Source organism: Dermacentor albipictus, chromosome 1 (assembly GCF_038994185.2).
Source record: "Dermacentor albipictus isolate Rhodes 1998 colony chromosome 1, USDA_Dalb.pri_finalv2, whole genome shotgun sequence".
Classification (NCBI taxonomy): domain Eukaryota; kingdom Metazoa; phylum Arthropoda; class Arachnida; order Ixodida; family Ixodidae; genus Dermacentor; species Dermacentor albipictus.
The window spans coordinates 206281398-206302847 of record NC_091821.1 but is presented as its reverse complement, the minus strand read 5'-3'; the positions used below and the strand labels follow the sequence as shown (position 1 = coordinate 206302847).

At 44.5% G+C, this 21450-nt stretch overlaps 1 protein-coding gene across 2 annotated transcripts in view; it reads left to right on the top strand.

Annotated features, from left to right (window-relative positions):
• The window catches only part of LOC135896737 (coiled-coil domain-containing protein 102A), a 43845-nt gene extending 31156 nt beyond the window's left edge, over nucleotides 1–12689 (top strand). Inside the window, exons 10-11 of one of the 2 annotated variants that reach the window (XM_065425234.1) lie at nucleotides 2055–2100; nucleotides 5529–12689. In XM_065425234.1, the coding sequence (XP_065281306.1) occupies nucleotides 2055–2100; nucleotides 5529–5600 (118 nt within the window). In that variant the 3' untranslated portion in view covers nucleotides 5601–12689. The remainder of the gene's footprint in view (nucleotides 1–2054; nucleotides 2101–5528) is intronic. The other variant, XM_065425235.1, reaches the window with a different exon arrangement.
• The last annotated feature ends 8761 nt before the right edge of the window (nucleotides 12690–21450 follow it).

Below are 21450 nucleotides of genomic sequence, written 5' to 3'. Positions count from 1 at the left end.
TAGTTGGTACTTCCAAAGTCTAAGGATTTCTGGAAGATTACAGTAAGGTACTGAGCTGTCCATAGGCACTATCTTACAAGGAAAGAATTCAGGATACCACCTGAACCGGTACACTTTTTAGTGTCGAGATTCAAGATTAGGTTTGAGACACCATCAGAACTTATTAAGATATTGCCTAATTTATTATTTTCTGCATCATAACTAAACTTTGGAACTACATGGTTATCGAGGGTGAAGACAGATTGGAAGTACGAGTTAAAAGGATTCAAAACTACGATGGGGTCGTCAGTAATAGCGTCGTTAATCTTGAAAGAATTACTGGACGTTGCACTAGGTAAAATTGATGTCCAGAACCTGCAAGAATTTTATTTAAGTAGTAGAGGGAGCTGCACTGAAAAATAGAAATCTTTAGCATTTTTAGTACGAGTATGAAGTTCCTTCTTGGCTTTCTTCAAAAAACAATGTAGTGGATATACCAAGTAATTCTGGCTCCCCCTTCAGCTTCGTTATAATGAGAGATTGTATATATCTCATTATATATATAAATATATGTCTATATTTTATGTGCAAAACGAGTTACTGCAGCAAAAATATAGGAAATATCTTTTTTTTTTTTCTGATGAAAAAAGTGTGCACAATGAACACATTTTATTCATTCGTAATGAATACATAAATTTTTTGACAAATGTAGTAAAGTTCACACAAGCTATGAAAAGCTGTGACAGCCAGCACACTTGACAATAGCCAAGTAAAGCATACATGTGAAATGCCCACAAGTAATCTCTGTGGTTATGCACCAAATGAGAAACTTATAGTAATCATGTGTCAGATTGCTAAACAAGGTGCAGTTGGTTCTTGTGCATATAGAGATAACAAATGCGCATGCAGCGATACTGTTTCTTTGTGAGCGCTTGAAGGTGGTAGCATCTAGAAAAGAAAGTCCATGCAGGCTAGCCAAGCAATGACTGCTTTCTTCTGGAAGGTGTAGAATGGTCACCTTATGCTTCCATGCTTATGACTATGTGACTATTCCACAGAGTGATTCACTCTGTGCTGAATGAGTGGGCCAAGTACATGAACTTTTTGGGTAAAAGCAATTGGTCAATAAACCCTTACATGCTACCAGAAGGCATCAAAGCTGCCGAATTCGAGGCCCTCATTATGTAATGAACAAGAGCAAACGAAGCAGAGGGGCCTGATTTTTATTAGTCACAGTCATAAGAAGCCAACAAGCAATGACACAGGGAACAACATAGGGGAAATTACTTGTAGCTTTTAATTGAAGTAAGGAAATGATAAGTAAATGAAACTGAAATTGGATATAGAACAACTGGCCACAGGTGAGATACAAACCCATGTCTTCGCATTACTATGTGATGGCTGTGGTAGATAGGATGTTCTACATCCACTGCCATGGCTGCGAGTGGTGGCCCTGGCTAACCTTCCCAGGGTTAGTTCTAGTAGATATACATAAATATCCCAGAAAGTGGATGGGTTAATGGCACTGCAGTAGCTCAATCTGTAAGAGCGTTGCATGCGTAATGCAAAGATGTAGTTTCGTATCCCACCTGCGGCCAATTGTTTTTTCATCCACTTTCATTTCTTCAATTAAAAACTACATATAATTGCCCCTATGCTGTCCTTGGTGTCATTGCTTGTTAGCTTCTTATGACAAGTGTTAGTGTACTGAGAGATCAGACCTCTTCAGTTACGTATGTATCAATGAAAGCAATAACACTACAAGTTGTATTCGTGTAGTAAGGATGTTCTGCACATACAAAATGGCCGTAGTATTAGTGACAGCATAAATTTTAGTTGAAATGCCAGTTCTGTAAAGTATAGTAGTGCAGGTATTTGAAGGGCACAGAGGAAGCAGTTCGAAACTCTGAATTCAAGTCTTATTTGCAGAATATGCTTTACCAAGTAATGTGTGACTGTGTGTTGTGCAAGTGATAAGACCACACTTTTTCGTCATGAACTTCCATTGTATATGAAGTGCTGCTGAGTGGTTTTCTCTGGCTGTAGTTTTCTTTCTTTTCCTTTACTTTCTAAAGCGAACAAGAATGCTTGGTTTCATCGATTCACTTGGACACTGTCAAGGTACTGGCACTAACATCCAAGCTCTTCTTTCTGTCCTTTCATTTTTATGCCCTGTTTTACTAACTTGTCTGCTATTTTCACCTAGGGGGCCATTCCATGTTAAGTACGCCATATGTTGGGCTTGGCTTTCCTCGATTTCATTTAAAATAAATTTTGAAATAAAATAGACAAGTTAATTTCCATTTTGGATTATAGTTGTAGGCTACACTGTAAAAGTACCCAATGTGCCATTCTGCTGGCGTTGAGAACTACAGTTTATATTTTTTAGAAAAAGGAGAAATGACTGGTGACTCAATCAGTGCTCGTGTGAACTGCTGTGAGCCACGAGTTAATAGCACACATGTGTTTGGCTGACACCTTTGGAGTTTCGTTAATGATGCCGAAATTCTTATCTGTAAAGCTAAACAAAATGCTAGAATAAACATGTTGCTGTACCACTTCTCTCAAGTAGCATGCTGTGTACAATCCTGACTCAAGATGGCATTGAGAATTGACATGCCGGGTAATGAGCGGTGGCGTGGAGTGACACTCACAAGAGCATGCATTCATTTGCGCTAGAATGAGATAGTTTGAGCTTGCATCGTCTGCGGTACCAAAAAATGGCACTTCAGCTCTGGCGCCACCTTCCTCTGTGCACTCGGGAGAGATTGTTCAAAGAAAGACCAGGTGCCCGAGATTCACGTGCAGTAGTCGTCTCATCTGCCTTACTTTTAGGCAATGTTAGCTAACCGGCTAAACCAACTAATAGCCTGACCTAAACAGAATATTTGGCACAGCTCTGGTAGCGGCTGTTCTAATAAGTATCGCCAGCACCTCACTTACGATTGGCTCTTATGAACATGTCCTTAGGAGGAGAAGAGTTACTAACAAGAAACATGTGCCTAAGGGAATCTAAAACCCACAAAACGGGCTGTAAGTTATCTGGATTCTAGTTACATTTTGGAAGCAAATAAACCAAGTATAAAATTGTAAAATTGTCCCTTTAGATACCACAATTAAGTGAACTGTCTACTGTGAAGCCCAACACATGGTGCACTATGTGTGGCATCACGCTGGGCAGTGATGCACAACATGAATTTCTTAAGGGGAAGCTTGAGTGAATGTCTTGTCATTCATGTTTTGGACAGAATTCAGGCCTCTTCTTCTGAAAGACCTGCATTTATTAAAAATATGGTCCTTGCATGAAGTTGTAATTTCTCAAAACTGATTGACAAGTCAAGAACAATAGATGATAGACAAAATGGATGATGTATTAAAAAGCATACTTTTGATGGTTGTTTGGACCAATGAAATTTATGAAGTGTTCAAATTTGAATCATTGCAGATTAGCTGTATCTTCCCCTAGAGGATCGTGAAAATTTATTTGATCTATTTAGACTTGAGATTTCCTTAGGTGCACTTATGCTCTTTTGTAGCAGCTTGCAGCTGAGCTTATAGCTCAGCAGAGTGACCTGCACATCACTCACCTCACTGCATTTAGTAGTTGAGTGAATACAGTTTAATAAATGAGCCATGGGTGACTCTGCTTGTCATCTTGAGCCTCCCCTAGTGGCCTTCAAAATTGGGTGTGAGGACATAGCATGGTGCCGCCTGCTGCAAGTGCCTGGATGAGGTGAAAAGTTATCACATGCCGGAGCATCTGCTTTGGTGCCGTTGGATGTGCTTCGTTTTTCTGCATTGTACGTTGGATGTTGTTCTGCCACGGGATTTCTGTTGGTTATAGGACTTTTATGCAAGAATGCTTCTTCTCTTGTTTTGGTGTCAAGGTTTTATGTGCTCTATGAGGATATCTGGTATTCCTCCGTGTTAACTTGGGCCAAATTTCGCTATACATACATTTTTGCTACAAAAGCTTAACAGCCGTTAAATCTTGTCGGCAAATTAAAAAATATATATATATTGTAGTATATTTACGAAATCACAAGTTCCATGCGTAAGTGTGATGTGAAACGAGATAAGCAACAAAATGCAGCCAGTTATTCTTGTGGCACCACATCATATTGCATAAATCTTCGTCCTTTAGTTTTAACCATGAGAGCAAATTTACTTATACGCTTCATTTTTCACTTTTTCAAGGACAATGTGTACACATGTCTGTATTGTTACATTCAGTTCAGTCAGACCGTTGGCTAGCTATATAGTATAATATGTGGCTTTACTATCTGCATAACTTTACGGTGCAGCTGGCGAAATGTCTAACTGCCTTGTCTGTAATGACCTGGTTAAATTGTATCTCCCATGCAATGCAAGGCCTTTGGCATCAGTGCTTTTTATTAGTTTCCTGCGTAATTAACGTACCATGCCATAATCATGCCACGTTCACATTTCCTGCTTTTATAGTAACAACTGCCCAGAAAAACCCAAAGGAAACAAAGATGTTCGAAACTTCGAATTTATGTGGGGAACGGTCATATTTTCGTTTTTTACTGTGGAAATTGCTTATTCTTATCTGATGTTCTTGCTGTATAGTACTCATGACCTTCATTATCTCTGCTGCAGGTAGAAAACACGTGAAGTAATGTTTTAAATAATTTTTCTGCTATATGGCAAATGTCATCACTAACTGTAACCAGGCTGCTTCTTGAACGCTGTCAGTCATTCACAAGACGTTAACTTACTGATAACTTACTGTGAAGGTATGTTTAACCCACTCAGTGTGACAAGAAAAGCTCTTACCAGTTTACTTTTGCACAGAACATGGCTTGTCGCTGCATTTGTAAACAAATAATCTAACCAAAACAAGAGCAAATTCCGACCTTATGTGGATATATCCTACGTTGAGCTTATTAAAATGCACATAGAAAGCCCTGAGAAACCATTTTAGCTGATAACACGATATTCTGTGCTATTCAGTGACAAGCAACATTTGCAGAGAGTAATGTAAAATCAATCTCCTAAATGGTGTGATAATATAGTTTTTAGCCGCTGCAAAGCAATATTGCATTATCCAACTTTTGACACAACAATGTTGGCAGCACCAGCGCTTCCAGTGGTAACCCTCGTGCCCAATAAAGCTTCATTTCATGTCATTACGATGGAAATCGCATTCTCACTGCGAGTTTTGGCGTTGTGCTGCCTCCCCACCACTCTGAACAAAGCAGCGCAAGCAAGTACCACATGGCCATTCAGGCCAATAGCCATCAGAAATTTGTGAGCAGTGCATTCTGGAATTGGTGCGAACACAACTTACTGGTCTACAATATCAATGACAAACGTTTAAGTACCAGCTGAACTCTAGCAGTATGATTTGATTCAATGATTGCCAACTGTGCTTGCCACTGATGTCCCCAAACTGTTTCTTTGCTTCTTGGGCACAAATTCAGCAGTTTTGTGGTTCCTATTCATTCTTTCATTAGCATCACTATCTAAGCTTCATCACTACCTGTTGGCAATATGATTTGACGATTGCATTTGCGTCTGTTTTTTAGGTTGAAGAACAGTGTGCCACACAAGCTTCACAGCCTGCACCATCTGAGCAGCCGAGGCGAGCAGGCAGCTGACTTGCTCAGCGAAGATGAAGTTGGAGAGGGTTGACAACCTTCTTGACACCTCTGAAGATAGGCTTTTGTGACTGCAGAATAGCTTTAGTGCTGCTTGTGCAGCTCTCAAGTGGCATGTACTATATCTATATATATATGTATATATGCAGGTGATTTGTCTAAACAAATATATGAAGGAATTCAGGCATAGTACAGTTTGTGCAGCAAGATATCTATGTGTACAAAAGATTCAGCTAACTTGTTGGCTTGTTACATGAAGTGCACTAGACTAGACTCTCTTGCAGAATATGATAATACTACATAGGAAATTCATTTCGTCTTACCAGAAGGCTAGCTTAAAAGAAGTGCGTCAGATGTATGGAAATCGCACATTTTAAGCTTCTAGTGAGCTGCTGAATGTTTTCATCATCTGGTTAAATTCTTTAAAACATGGTAAAAAGAAACTTGAAGGTATAGTCCATCCAAAGCTTTCATTTAATTTTTTATGCATTTTGCATCAGTATCCCTCATTTCATTTTATCAATTTTAGACAAATTTTCTTAATTAGACAGTTGTGCTGCAAGATAGGAGCAAGCAAAGTAATGCAAGATTGGTTATGATGGCTGCCTGGTAAATAACCTAAAGAGACCCCACAGAAATGTTTAATGAAGGTTTAAAATGTTTTGGCTGTGAAGCAACACTTTGCAAATCTTCATTGGTGATTTTTCTAAACACTTCTGTATCAGCAGAGTTATAGAAGCTTCATAAGTAGCTGTTCAACAGCTTGGATGTGTGTACCTTTCTGGTACAGAACAATACTCATAGTATTTATGAGCAGGGGCACATCTTCATCCCAAATTTTTTTATTCAAGTGCCTAAGCTAGTTACTAGACACATGGCTCGCTATGTTCACTTAGTTCACCTTTTCCACTGCTATGTTTGGTACAGCTTTCACCATTTATGCCATTGAAGGAGCCCATTGAATAGCAGCCATTGCTGGTGATGCCAGAGACTACAAAGTGTGGTGTGAAATTTCCAAAGGCAAGCTCATCTTCTTTAGCAAATTTTCTTGTTAAACAGCACAAAACCAGACAAACGATGCAAAAAGGGGACGTAGATAAGCGCTTGCCTTCATTAACCCTTTGAGGGTCAATTTTTTTCGCCATATGCGACCGCCCAGGGTCTATTTTTTTTTATTGCAAATTCCAATTATACTTAGGAACTCATGTCGAAAAAAATTTACCATAATTTTTCTAGGGTGACCATAACAAAAGAAAAAAAATTTTACGTTGGTATATATGTACTCTTCATTCATGAATAACAACAATAAGAAATGAAATAATCTTATAAGAATTAAAATTTTGATGCATTGTTATACACACAGTTAAAGGTTTTGAAAATGCGCACACGAGAATATTTCGCAACTCTCACCTGTTCCTGCTCTTATACTAATATTTACGTCTGTAGTGTAATCGAACTGCGTAGGTGCGCACAGTCAAGAAAACTGTGGTTGTGTGCCCGTCAAGAAAGCAAAACGTGTGACAAACTTATGCTAATCTTCATCTTATCACCAACCAGAGGAAATTTTCGCAAGTGTTTAAAAAAAAAAAAGCAACGGAAATGCATACACGGTGGCATCGATCCCTGATGGGATCGACAGTATGAATAAATAAATAAATAAAATAAATAAATTTGCACCCTTGTGAGCACTAAACGAGCGAGAAACAAGCAGTAGCCTTTTGAGCGATTAGCAACGAGATAACCATCAGTTTTTCAAGCGCAAGAAGCTGAAACCGCCAGTGGAACAATACCCAAACTGCTGCCCGCCCACCCGTGCGCCATTGTGCGAGCTGTAGTATATAGACTCGCAGGAGCAAACTAGCTCTAAAACAAACCATGCAACAAAAACCGAGAGACGAATGCGCGCCAAAATAATTTCATGTATTCCCACATAGTGGCAGCACATGATAGAAAAGAAGTTAGGAAATTGGCGTGCTTTTTAAATGTACAGACAGTGCCGTAAATATACGGCATTGACTATTTTTGGACTTGTTTGCAGCGCCATATATTTACGTCATTGACTCTCAAAGGGTTAAGAGCTTCTCTGCAGTGTGTAAAAGGATTAATGTTTTGCTCAAATGTTAAAGGGGCCCTGAACCACTTGTTATTGAAGTGCAGAAACATTTGAAGTCAAAATAGGCTATTTCAGAAATACGTTGCTGCAGGAACACTTCAGTGCGTTCATCAGAAGCGGACTTATTGGCAGTCAAACACGGCCTCTGCTGTGCTCCCGTTCCTTCTTCAATGCCTTGCACTGTGAAGGCTAGGGCACAGTGGGGCAAGCTCACAACACCCACCTTCTAAATGTCACTGTGGCACGCAGTTCAAATTTCATTTTGGATGTTAACATAGGCTCCGCAACTTCCGCCTTTGGTGCCTACGACACGCTAAACATAAGCCAAATGCGGTTGTCCTGATCAAGCTGCAGTGCACTTAGTCTGTGGACTTGCGGCGGCACCCCGCGGCAGCTGCGGTATCTACGCCATGTAGCTGACCGCAGCTTGATGTCAGCTATCGGCCAATAGCAGCCATCTAAGGGAATGATGAAATAAGGCATCTGATGACAAAATAAAGCATCCAGAAGAGAGTGAAGACAGGGCCTTCTGTTGAAAAGAGAGCGTTTGAGAGAAAGGTGACTTTGCAATCCGCTTGTGAGGTTCACGCACCTCGTATGACAGCAAAACTTGGCTGAGATGTTCACAGCAGTGTATGCTACCCCGCGGACTATGTTATTTCACCACTTCAGAGCGGTGGTTCAGGGTCCATTTAAAAGGGTGCTGACTCAAAAATGTTTTCTTTTTTCTCTCTCTTTCCTTCCTTTTGTTAAGTTGTTGCTAGCCTTAATTTCTAGGATTCGCATCAGATTGTTAATTATGTTGTCCATTAATGTGACCAGTTTAAAATACATACTAAGTGGAGTTAGGCTTTGTGTTGTAGGATGTATTGAGCAGGACTTTGTCATGTATCACAGAAATATGTGTGGGGGTCAAGTGGTATCACAAGCAGCTAACGTGTGCATCAGTTGGCCTGGTGTGGCGGTCGCAGCCACACCTGTCCATGTTGCCCAAACCTGGGCACACATTTTATAGGCCATTCTTTCCTCCTCAACACTGTGCTTCTCGGCATTCAACATGAGATCAGCCTTGCCCTCTGCTGTCACTATTATCTTATCTCCCCTGTTATCATATTGAGTGCCTAATGCTCTCAACTTATGGCAAGATGATCAAAATGCGGCTTGCGACCACTGCATCAGGCTGGCCAACCCATGCGTCGGCAATTTGTGACAATATCTGGCCACCACCTCCACTTCCCATGATGTATGGAGGAATGCTGCTCACACACCCGAAGCCATGGTCCACTTAATGTGCATTTTAATTTGGCTGTTTTAAAAGGTCGCGTAATTGGCGATGTGTTGTGTGCCTAAGGAATTGAAGTGATAACATGAATGGGGAGTTGGCAGCTAATTAAAAAAAAGCAAAAAATAAACATGCAGATCCAGTGCACTGTTTGAGTCTAAATGACTCAAAACTTGTTTGAGTTAGCAAGGTAGCAGCAGTAGCTGATGACCTGGGCACAGCTTTATCACTTGTAGCAGTTAGCTGTCTGTGCCATGAGGAGAAAAGTAGTGTATGATGCTTGTCGAGGATAGATTGATAAGAGGAGTATGCACAGAGAAGTATGATACATATCTAAATACATTTAAGGCTTCTAGGCCCCTTGTGTCGTAGTGACACATACTCATTCTGAAGGTTTGGCCAAGAATGGTCACATACCTAGCAACCCTAGTTGTTACTTGACAAGATACACGCACAACATGTGGGAAGAGAGAAAGGAAGCTAAAAGCAAGACAGAAATTTTGTGTCAGTGCTCCTTTAATGATCATGCAATGTAATTACGTGGTGGGTTGTTATGCATGTCCAAAAAATAAAGGGGGGAACAAGAACAGTGCCAAAGCTGGAAACAAAAGTGCGGACACATATAACTGTCTTTCTTTCTTGCTCTTCTTTCAGACACAGCTTCCATGTTGTGCAAACAAAAATTGGATAATTTGTTTTAAATACCTTCAGTATCAATAGTTTATTTCTTTAATAAGTAGGTATACATGCTTACACGAGTATACAGAAGGGCACAGAGAAGTATTATGTCATTGTTGATGTCATTGTTGCCTGGACATTTGTGTTGACTTGTGATACACATGACACACTGAGAAGCCAGGATATTTATTTGATGAAGACATATAGATATTGTGAAGACATTCTTAAAATGTGTGCATGTTGTTGTCTAGCAAGAAAAAGCTTTCTGGGGTGTACAGCTTTCATGTGAGCATATATAAAGTTTTCTTGTGGGAACAAGTAGCAGACATGTGCTAAATCTGTCAGTGCGCGTCTGCCCACTTAATTCCATCACAGTCTTTTTAATAGTTGTTATATGTGCTGAAACACTCTGAATTTTGTCAGCCTTAAAATTGCACTCTCCATGAGACAGTCTTGTTTAGTTGTATTATAGTGCAAAAAATTATCTGCAGCCGTATTTATTGTTCTGAGCTATATTCATCACAAAGTAGCAAACGTTATCCATTGTGTGTTGTCATTGGTATTGAGCTATCCACTGTGGTGTTTTTCATATTGAGTTTTTTGGTGGCGTGAAAAATCTTGCTTGTGTAAAAAGGTGGATGGTGGTTGTCTCACTCTGCATTCACTTAACCATATTTGTGGCAGCAAGTGTACATCAATGTTGCTCATTTTTGTAGGCTCCCTTCTCAGGCTGGAACATGCTATTGATGCAGCGACAGTTCTGGCGAAATGATCACCACTTGTTCACGTGGAGTTGGCTTGGTGGACCAAATAGTATGTGCATTGCCTGAGAGATGGTACACAGGGTCAATTTCTGTAGAGGTCACAGGTCATGTTAATCTAGGGCCTGTATGCCTGAGTCCTTTACTTTCATGGATTACTTTCCATCACCTGCTGGGGATGAAACTTTGTGCATACAAATCTGAAGGTAAATTGGAGGCCGTTTGAAGCAGGTGGTCCATCAATTTGAGCTCAGTCTACTTGTTTAGCCAAATTCCGAGGTATATTTATTAAAAACTAGTGACTGCTTTAAACTGTATTTTTGTCTAAAATGTGAAAATTTAAATTGTGCAAGTGTGGCATTATGTCCACTAGCAGGCAGTTAAAGTATCAGTGAATGTCACATTCACCTTTTCTCTGCTGTTCCTTCACAGTGTGTTGCACACTCCAAATAAAAATAAAAATCGAAAATGCAAGTTTTCCTGTGTAATAAGTAGAATAAGGTCTGTCTTTTGTATGTTTAAGCTTCATGGCAAAGCCAAGCAGCAAGTTTTTGTGTTGACTGCCTGCGATGCAATCGCACCAAGCTGTTTTGGTACAGCAAATGCCCACAAAAACAGTTGTATTGATTTAAGGCCGACGATAGATTCTATGGCAACAGCACTCTAGGCAACAGCAAAGGAACGTGGTCACAAAGAATAAGAAAAAGGCGATTCTCTAGTGCATGTCTTTTCAGGGACCCTTACCGCTATGTTCTCGACTTGTCACTGACTGAGAGAAACAAGATCTTGCGGCTCAGTTGCAACATGGCATGCCAAATAAACTGCAGTGGCGATCACTTTTGGTACGTTAGCGCAAGCTCTTGTGCCAGTTGGTGCATGATAAACTTGAAAAAGGGGTACCTGCAGCTGTCCTGTTATTTTGAATCTACTGTGGTCGAGTTTAAGGGTCGCATATTTTTACAAAAGAAAGGGATTTGTATTGGGTCTAGCGTTGCCCCAGTCCTATGCAGTATCTTGCTGGCAAAAATGGACAACCTCATTTTCACATCCTTGAACAACAATCATGTGGTGTGTGTATTTAGGTATGTTGACGATTTTTTTTTATCTTTTTAAGGCTTTCACCAGGGCACATAGTAGATAGTATAGCACAGGGTATTTTATGTGGTTTTAAGGAATGCTCTCACGGTTTAAATTTCACCTACGAACTGCCGGATAACAAAGGCATTAAATTCCTTGACTTACAACTAACCTTTCACGACAATGACCACGTCTGCTGAATGTTTTCATCTTGAACTAAAAAAGCACTAATGTCGTATGATGCTTATCAGTCTAAGCTGGTCAAGAGGGGTGTAGTGGTTGGAAGCCTTCTGGATGCAGAACAGAAAAGCTGCTGCCACCAAATGGTGTGTAGCCTGAAACAGCATTTTGAGAGGTTGCTTGCAGAAGCTTTCCCTCTCTCGGTCATTAGGGCTTTGCTGAAGCTGGATTGCTGAAATTGAAGGGTCTTGCAGGCCAGAAGTTGCTGACATCAGAGCGGAGAAAGCAACTACAAGTAATGCCATATATTCATAAAATCTCCCACAGCATTAAGAAAGTGGTGGAAAGGCAAGGTGTAAGCATTGTATTTTCTGCGCCTTGCAGACTGGTTAGCCTGTATGCAAGGATTGGAAATTAGGGGATAAAGAGAGGGGCGTGTAAAATTAAACATGTGACGCCCTTCGTCTAGTGCAAGACTGGGGTTGTTTACCGCATTCCGTTGGCTTGTGGTAAAGTATGTATAGGCCAGACAGGTAGATGTGTTAATAGTGCCTGCAAGAACATAACACATCCTTAAGTGGGGACCAGGGAAGCAATTTGGCAGTTTATTACTGCAGCTACAAGAAGTGAAAAAAGAAAGTGCGCCACAGTTTGGTCGTGTGACCATCTTAGGGAGGGGTAAGACTAGATAGGAATAGGAAATCTTGGAAGCCTTTCACATTGGAAATTGGAAAGAAAATTGTGTCAGTGATACGTCTGTGTTTAACCAACAAGGAACGTGCTTGCCTATCGGGTAGGTAAAAGGCGATTAAAAAACTTGCATTGATGCACGGGTCTTGGGAGGAGTACAAGTTGTGCACACTTTGGCTGTTTTCGTGCGGCAATGTACTTTTCGAGGTGTTATCAACGCACATGTCTTGGGAGGAGTTGAAGGTGCGCATGCATCAGAGGTTATGTGCAGCAATGTGAATTCCAATAAAGTACAGTTGAAAGTGTAGCGTCTGTCCGTGTTTAACGCCTTTTCCTTGTTTGCGCGCACATCCTTTGTGTTTGGCTAGTACCCCTTTTTCAAGTTCACTTTTGGTAGATTTCGCGTGATTTCGCATCGGACGCATTCCTGAATGTAATCATCTGAGCGTACCCACCTTGTTTTCCTGCAAGGGAATCTTAATTTCATAATCACTTTTCGATGTGAAAATTCAATATAAGTTTGGGCTAGCATGAATTAACTGTTGCTGTCCAAAACACTTTTAGGAAACATGAAACCACAGAAAACATCACTTTGTCGGGACGATGAGCAAAATGAGAACAAGGTAAAAGCGGGAGCCAGCGTTTCTACAAGTGGACTTGTCTTTTTCAAGGCACCTTGAAGCCTTGAAAAAGACAAGTCTGCTTGTCGCGGCGAGCGAATTTCCCTTCGTGCTGCCTCGCTTCAACGTGAACTAGGCGTGCGAGGACACAGCACACGAATCCATCAGGCTTCTAGGGTCGCTGAGCCTTTGCATGCACTCGCCGCAGATTACCTCAAGGTCGAGGCGGTCACAGAGCGCTTAAGGGAGCTGTCAGCGTTAACCAGGTGGCGCATCTACAAGTTGCACAACAGCGCTGTGTCCTCCAGGAACGTACTTGAGGAGGTGCCTGAAGGTTGAGCTGTGGTACCGGCCGGGGAACAGCAGTTGTGATGCTGAGACTGCAGGGAGTCACAGGCGCCGAAGAGATTTGTTGAGAGAACGAGAAGCCCTATCTTTGGAGAAAGCGGGGCAGAAGCAAAGGATATGCTCAAATGTCTCGGCCTCGCCACACGCTCAGCAGGCCGGGTCTGAGGCCAGGCCCTTGCTGAAACTCCAGGATGCCCTCTAGGAGCAGCTGATCCGAGTAGGAGAGCGCTCCTGCTATTTGAGCTATATGAAGCCGCAATCAAGAAGGGTACGGGGCATTGTCGACCACTGGCGACGCGCTGATTCGGGTGGAGCGTCGTGATGTGCCGCCACTACGTATGCCTTGCATAATCGAAGGCCGTTACAGCGGTGCTGATGGGTACAGTGACGTGGTGTCCTGCCTTTTCCAGTGCGTCAGCCTCTTCGTTGCCCAGATGCCAAGGTGAGAGGGGAGCCACTGCAGCGACAGGTTCAAGCCACTCGAAAAAAAGGTAGGAAAGCTTTCCTGCCTGCAGGGCGACGTCAAGGTCAGCGGTCTCCGGCCGAGCCAGGAGCGCAGGTCGTTAGTCGCAGAGAATCACGACTGGATAATTCGGGGGGTCCTCCGTCAGCAGCTCCTCAGCCAGATGCCGACCAGCCACCTTGGCAGCGGTGGAGCTTGCCGCAAAAAGCAGCCGGCACACCCTTGAGGGGCCGGGATCGCACAGGAGGCTGTGGCAGAACTGTAGTCCCGATGGGCGGAGCCGTTCGTGTGATGTGGAGATGTCTGTCCAGACGAGCCTGCAGCATATAGACGCCAACACCTAGTACAGGGGGGCGCAGGATGGGGACCGCCTATTCGAGATGCCCGTCTCACCATGGTAGATACCTCCAATGGCTGATGGTGTGGAGGAGGTGGCGGGTTCGCTATCGTGGGAGGATGAGCGACAGCCTCCTCGTACGGGCACAGGCCGTCCATGCGCGAGTGCGGTAGGCCTCTCAACCTTGAGAGCAGAGCCGCACTACCAGGGGCCGCGAAATGCAGCCTGTCGACGTGATAGAGGCCACATTGTAGCAGCAACAGGGACAGCGGCCAGGTCTTGGCCTCAGCTAGAGGGGCAGCGATGTGTCAGGTCCTGGGCAGGCTACGGATCACCCAGATGGCTTTTCGGTACAGCTGTTCCAGGCCCCAGTGACAACAATGACGTCATATGGATGTCCTATGGACAACCACTGCCAGGGCATGGGATACCCTATAAGGATTTGTCGAATACGTCTTGCAGGCGTCCCTCACAGGATCGTTTGGCCGTACTTTCCGTGTCCTGCAGACATCATTACACATCTGCCTGGGGCATCATTCATGGGTACATGCTGCGTACATTTTACAGAAATGCTAGGGCCGTTTTTGCTATATATGCATATCTATTCGCAGCACACGCAGTGTGACACGCAACGGAAAGAGTGGCCATGCATCAAGAACAGATAAGACTTTTATAGAGATGGATTTGCACAAGACTTAACTACGAGCGACGGTCGGGAAATGGCACGACACTCCGCAACGCACAAAGGCGCTTCGGCAGGGTTCGTAGACTCTCCGACACGGAGCCGCTAGAGAAGCCTCCAGAGTCAGGTCCCCAACAGAGACAGGTTTATTCATCCAAGAGACGGCACACAGCGACAGTCAGGGCGCTTACGGCCACAGGCTCAATGCAAGACCGATCGAGTACGCGCGCCATGCGTTAAGGCCACGGAGGAAGAAGGCTAACCGGGTAACGGTCCACCAAGCGTGAGAACGAGAAGTCGCGGGAACAAAGGTTACCGTTGTCAGATGGGAAGAGGACTTGGTACTCGTAGGTACCGAGCCCCAGAGTTACATGCGCTTATCAACCCAGCATCATTCGTTACATTGACCCCCCCCCCCCCTACCCGGGTTGACTGGGTGGGGGTCTTTGGTCAACGGTCCTTCGCGGACAAGGGGGCGGCATGTGGAGCAGCACGAACTGCCGCTTACCCCACAAAACCTATGTCGGTCTACAGGACTCTAGCCCGACAGACCCTCGGATTGCCTTAACACAGAAGAGGTCAAGGCAAACAACCATGGAGGCCACCAAAGCCGTCTGCGGGGCAGCGTGACCGCACGAGGGTGCGCCAAGGCCGGTTCTGGCTCTGGGTTCCATTAAGACGCACCAAACACGTGAATCGACTGGCGCACACGGCCAAGTCGAGCGACCTTAGACGCATGCATCATAACTTAATGGAGAGCTTTCCACCCGACTCGTCAAAAATCACGGCAGGGCGGCCCGGCCCGGCTACAATAAGGCGACGCCGACACAAAAAGAAACAATAATCAAGAAAATCAGTTTATTTAAATGACCTCATCGTCCCCTTTTTTGGGTGCCGACAGCGGCGAGTTGAAAAAGTTCACCCGTTTGTAAGGTGCTGCTGAAAGAAAACAGTGATCTTTCTAGCATGGGCAGTGACGACGTGTGCTTCCTGTCGACTTCGGTCAACGACCAGTCTTCAAGCAATACCACTGCCCATTGGTAAAGCCCCCCCCCCCCCCCCCATACGTCGCCGCTTGGCTAATATGTATGTGTGGCAAAGGCGACCCCGCGTGCGCCGTACACAGACTTCGCTTCCCAAACGCTTCCCATCTCGGCCTTTTTACTGGGAGGCGCTTGCAAGCGGCGGCTTTTCCAAAGCGTCGGTACTTGGTAGAACCGAAAACGCATTCCGAACCTTCGCTAGCTTTTGTTTGCCTTTTGTTAGCGTTTGTACTTTTCTCCCGACCCTGCAGATTCCATTTTTGATAAATAAATACATTGCACTTCCTGCTGTACCTACATGCGAGACGACAAGCATACTTTCGCATAAGGTACGCAGTCGAGATCGGGGAGGCCGACCGGTCCGTCCGAGACATAGCCTGGCTCGGGCCTGGCCCAAGCCCGAGTAAGAGAGTCTCCAAATGGCCCGAGCCGGGTAGATCAAGCTAAGCACAACGCGCGAGCTGGTGAATGAGGCGCGGTCGATACCCATAATTTCCATCAAGACACTGATGGGGCAGAGAGAAAGAGAAAGCCCGAGATCGCATGACTAGCTCTGCCCTACCCAGTAGTGGATAAAACGTACATATTTCAGCACCTTTTTAGTGCGAAACTGGTGCCCTTTCCTGCGGCGAGCGTCAGCGTCCTACCTTGTAACCGAGTGAACGAGCACAGCGAAAGACGAGAGCGAAAACTGAGCACAGTGTTGGGGATGAAAAAAGCGGAGATGCGAAGTGTAGTGCCGCGCACGAGGAGCTTTGCGGTGACGATGGCTACGAGATGGCGCCAGAGTCGCACGCGTCGTCATATGGAAACAAAGCGCTGCATGAGCGGAGGTTGTGGTGGCTGCTGTGAATCGCGTCCATGTGCCTGTCACCTACGCGCTTCCTCTCGCGATCTCCCGATTAGCGAGGCAGTCGCGCCACACTTTGCTCTGTTTGGAAAGTGCCGCGCGAGACAGATTGTCCGCGCCAGCCAATATATCGCCAAATGAAAGCACGTATACAGCTGCGCTCAAATTCCGAATTGGGGAGTATCGTAATCGTCGGTGAACATTTAACATTTTCTTCTGTTGGCGACCAGTGGTAGGTTTGACAGCTAGTGATACTGAAAAAAAGATTAATTAGCAATAACTATAGGCAGGCGATACATAAGCGAAATGCTAGTTAGAACGTAAAGCACGTCAAAGTACATAAAAATTTTACTCCAGTCAAGTACATAATAATCACTGTAAGAAGAATAAAGACATGACATACAAAAGCATGTTAGAAAATAAGCAGTTCACAGTTAATCTAATTGAGTTAATCTAACCGTTATTTGTTCTGCCAAATGCCTAAGCTACATGTCACATATTTGGTCTCTCTATTTCTTATCAATATTGCAATATCTGAAAGTTGGAAAACGTTATTTATTTCCATCTTATACTGCGAGATTGAACTGAATTTATATATGTGATGTACCGGCATTACATCTCCTTTCCTAAAACGTCGTTCTGGTGGGTGATCAATGCGACGTTATAAACATTAACGTCTTTTTCTGCAGAATGTGGAGTTTCTGTATTCATTGATTGATTGACATTTATTTCCTTTTGTTGTAACATAAAATTTGCACACACTGTGGACCCATAACCCTAAGCCAGTTTGGGTCCAGATTTTTTTTTTTTTTTTTACAATGGCAATTCGGACAGAGTAAAGAACATTGAACAAAAAAATCACCGCCCAAGCACTCCGTACATGTGGTTAACCAGCGAAGCTGAAACGTGCGGTCCCGGTGTTTATCACTGGGTTAATCGCAACCGTTCATTAAGCAACGGCTTGGTAGGCTGCCGGATCCCCGGTGCGCAGTTGCTGCTTGCGCTCTGCTGCACCAGCCTGTTCTTGTGCCCGGGCTGCAGCATCGGCACGGCGTAGACGAGCTCGTTCCCGGTTCTGCCTGCGGTTGCTGATCGAAAGCTGCTTGCTCCTCAGGAGTACGCATGACGCGTGGCCTACCCGTTTCGGAGCCGAAGAGAAACTGCTGCGCGCGCGCTTGGCTTCACTAAAGCCCCTGCATCTACGCGCCACGCGCCACCTGGCCGGCGGTGGCGCGTAGATGCAGGGGCTTTAGGCTTCATGAGCCTGTTCTTGTGCCCGGGCTGCAGCATCGGCACGGCGTAGACGAGCTCGTTCCTGGTCCTGCTCGCGGTGTTTATCGAAAGCTGCCTGCTCCTTTGGAGTACGTATGACGCGTGGCCTACTCATTTCGGAACCGGAGATGAACAGCTGCGCGCGCGCTTGGCTGCGACGGAGAGCAACGACGTCATTACTGACGCAGCCAATCGCGCGCATCTCCTTTTCTTTTTCGTGCGTACGCATGGGGCTGCGCCGGAGGAGTTTTCGGCGTATAGGCGACAGACGGACGGACGAATCGGCTGCGTTTTACAATTGCTAGTAGGTACAGCGGGGCGTAGCGCTTTTAGCGGCGTTCGACATTTCTGCGCAGGCGCGAGTAAGAGCGTGCGCGAGAGAGAAAATCTGGGGGCTTTTGCTCCTTGAATATATGACACAGCCTAGGCACTACGGAAGAGGTTCCTTAGCGCGCGTTGTATTCGTTTGTCTCCTAGACATGCCAGCATTGCGGAGTGCGGTCTAGTTAGTTTATATGCTCCGCTGCTGGCTGCCCGCGCGGTGAGGCAGTGGGCGCGCACGCCGCTTGGTGATCGCTGTGTCTGAAGGAGCAATGTTCTGACTGGTGTTGTATAAGTCGCGGGTCGCTTTTCTGTTTTCGTCGCGACTATAGATTGGATTTTTACAAGCACTGCTCCAGGAAGGCACATGTAACCGGAAAACGGAGGCCTCTGGAGAGCACCTGAGGTTATATTAAAGCAGGCGGCGCAGCATCTCCGGGGCACCCATGTGGTAGCAGGGGGGGGGGTCAAAGCGGGAACCAGGCTGGCCCGTTCGGGTTCTAGCTTCGATGTCCCCGTTGCCGCTTTAGTGTCCTGGAGGCGCCGCCAATAATTCGAAATAATGACACGTTTTCATTAGTAAAAACATAATTGAATAAATATAATTGCGTCGAGCCGCCAACTTGCGATGCTAAGTTCAGCACTACCGCGCCCCGCAACTTCTGCCGGCACGCCTAGGGACAAGCGCGCACAACGCGCGCCAAGAAACTCCTCCGTAGTGCCTAGGCAGAGTCGTAAATTCAAGGAGCAAAAGTCCCCACATTTCCTCTCTCGCACCCGCTCTTACTCGCGCATGCGCGCAAACGTCCGTCGTCTCTGCAAGTGCCACGTCCTGCTGTACCAACTAGCAATTGGAAATGCGTGAATTGGCTAGCCATATACAGTTTCGCTGTCAAAAAAATCAAGTTATATTCACGCTAAACACAGAACGACCTCGGACCGCGCCCGGCCAGCATACTCAAGTAGCCAACAATTAAACAACCCCTCCTCCATCAGACCTTGAAAGCTTAAGTTGCGCCTCGACATCTCCGTCATCATCCCCCTTGAAGAAAGAGCGGAGTTGGTTCCGAAACGTCGGGGCAAAAAACTTTTTTTTTTGGTTTGTTGTAGCTTGACACAAGGCACGGGTTAGAAGATACTTTACTATCCAGGCGCACGCTGGCAGCCTCAACAACAAGAAGACATAACTATACTCGGGCACGTATATAAGCACCCGCTATCGGCTCATGCGCAGCCAGCAGTATCTTGCGAGCACACAAATATGCCACGCGAATGACTGATGACGTCACAACGGGTTGGACGAACTTGAAAGTCATAATTAATTAACCCGATCAGACAGGCAATTCTGTCGAAATGCATTGCTTCAGAATCATATATACAATCATCGAATATCAGATCGACAGTTTCATCAACAATAAAGCATACAGTTTTGATCAAATATCAAATCGACCATAAAATCTAACAATTTTTTTCTATCAATCTAAAATCTATCACTCTATCAAGTCTTTTTTCAGAAAAAAAAAGGATATATACATACAAAACGCAAATGAATTACACATTTCATAAATATTTGATTATGTTTCGCTGTGTCGTGTTTCCCCATATTAAATGGTAATAATTTGGATGCGAGTAAATTAAGGCATTGTACAAGAGTAATTTAACACTAGTCGGCAGTTACGTTGAATACACGCAAAGTTGTCGCGCGACTGGGCGCTCGAGCCACTTTGCGTGTATTGGCGGTCTTCGTTCACGCTCAGAAAAACGCTTTTATGTAGCACGTATTTAGCAACAGAAAGCTGTATCGGGATTTTTTCATGTTGCTCTACGGTTTTGTCACGGACACTTTTAACCTAATTATTATATTTGAGAAGTTGATTTATTAAGACTAATTATGCAATTAAATGGAATGCAAAAATAATTTGAGTATCTCCAAGCGACGGCAAACAATATTGCTTTTGTTCTGTCCAGCTACCTGAAATTCGCATATATTTAAAGCTTGTTGCGTGATAGCAGGGACACCCTGCATATACCAATTATAGGGCAGAGAGAGAGCGAGAAATTTATTTACATAAAGGCGGAGATGTCGGCCTCAGCTATAACTTGCTCTGGCCTGCTACTCTACACTGGGGTAAAGGGACGTGGAGAACGGAATGCGTACTTCACAAGCATTATCTAAAGCAATTTTCGCTTGATCGTCTGCCTGTTCATTCCCGATCACGCCACAGTGTGAGGGTATCCACTATTATAGGGCAAGTTTCTTCAAAGGCATTTAAGATGAATTATTTTTATTGTAACAAGGCAAGTTCTGTCGACGGATGTTTTCGAAATCCAAATTGTGCTGTTGTTGATAGCGAATGTTTTTCAGAAAATGCTGTTTGTGTTAAAATTGCCTTTTCAAGTCCTTCCGAGAAAAAAAAAAGTTCGGCAGCATGTTACACTCCTGTAACACGTGAAGGCGAAAGCTTGCTGCACACGTGGTAACGGGATAAGTTATACGATCGGAGGGGTCAGTCCTCTTGCAAGACATAACGAGCCGCAGCGTGAAGTAAACGTATGGCGCTGTAGGTCGACCTCCTCAACGGCACATGCGAGCACCTAATGGTCTGCCTAAACCTTCTTTCGTTCGCCCTTTCTTTCCGTCGTTCGTTCGTTCTTTCTTTCATTGTTCTTTCGGTAGTTTTCTTTCGTTTCTTCATTCATATTAAGCCATTGCATATTTGCTTGCTTACGGGTTATGGGCCATTCCTGATACGATATTTTTTTACTTCACTGGACTAGACGCCGCTTTTTTCGGGTGTGAGCCAATAGGTTGTGTACATAGAGGCCAATAATTTACAAAATGATTTTTGTCGCCTTTTTTATATTCAACTGTCACTCTCGCGAGCTGCATTTTTGCCGGAAATATTCAGTTTGTAGGGCAGAGGATGAAGATATATGTGAGACAGGGAGCTATGAGATGGATGACGTACTTTACGACTTTAATCTTCACTCCGTCTGCATCACTGTTGTTCATTTCAAGGAACGTTTTTATCACTTCGAACATTGGGACATGATTCGGATTTCGTACGGACGAAGTGTTTTCGCTGAAGCGGTCCAGACGAGCCTGTGGTAGGCCCACGAGGAGGAGCGCAGC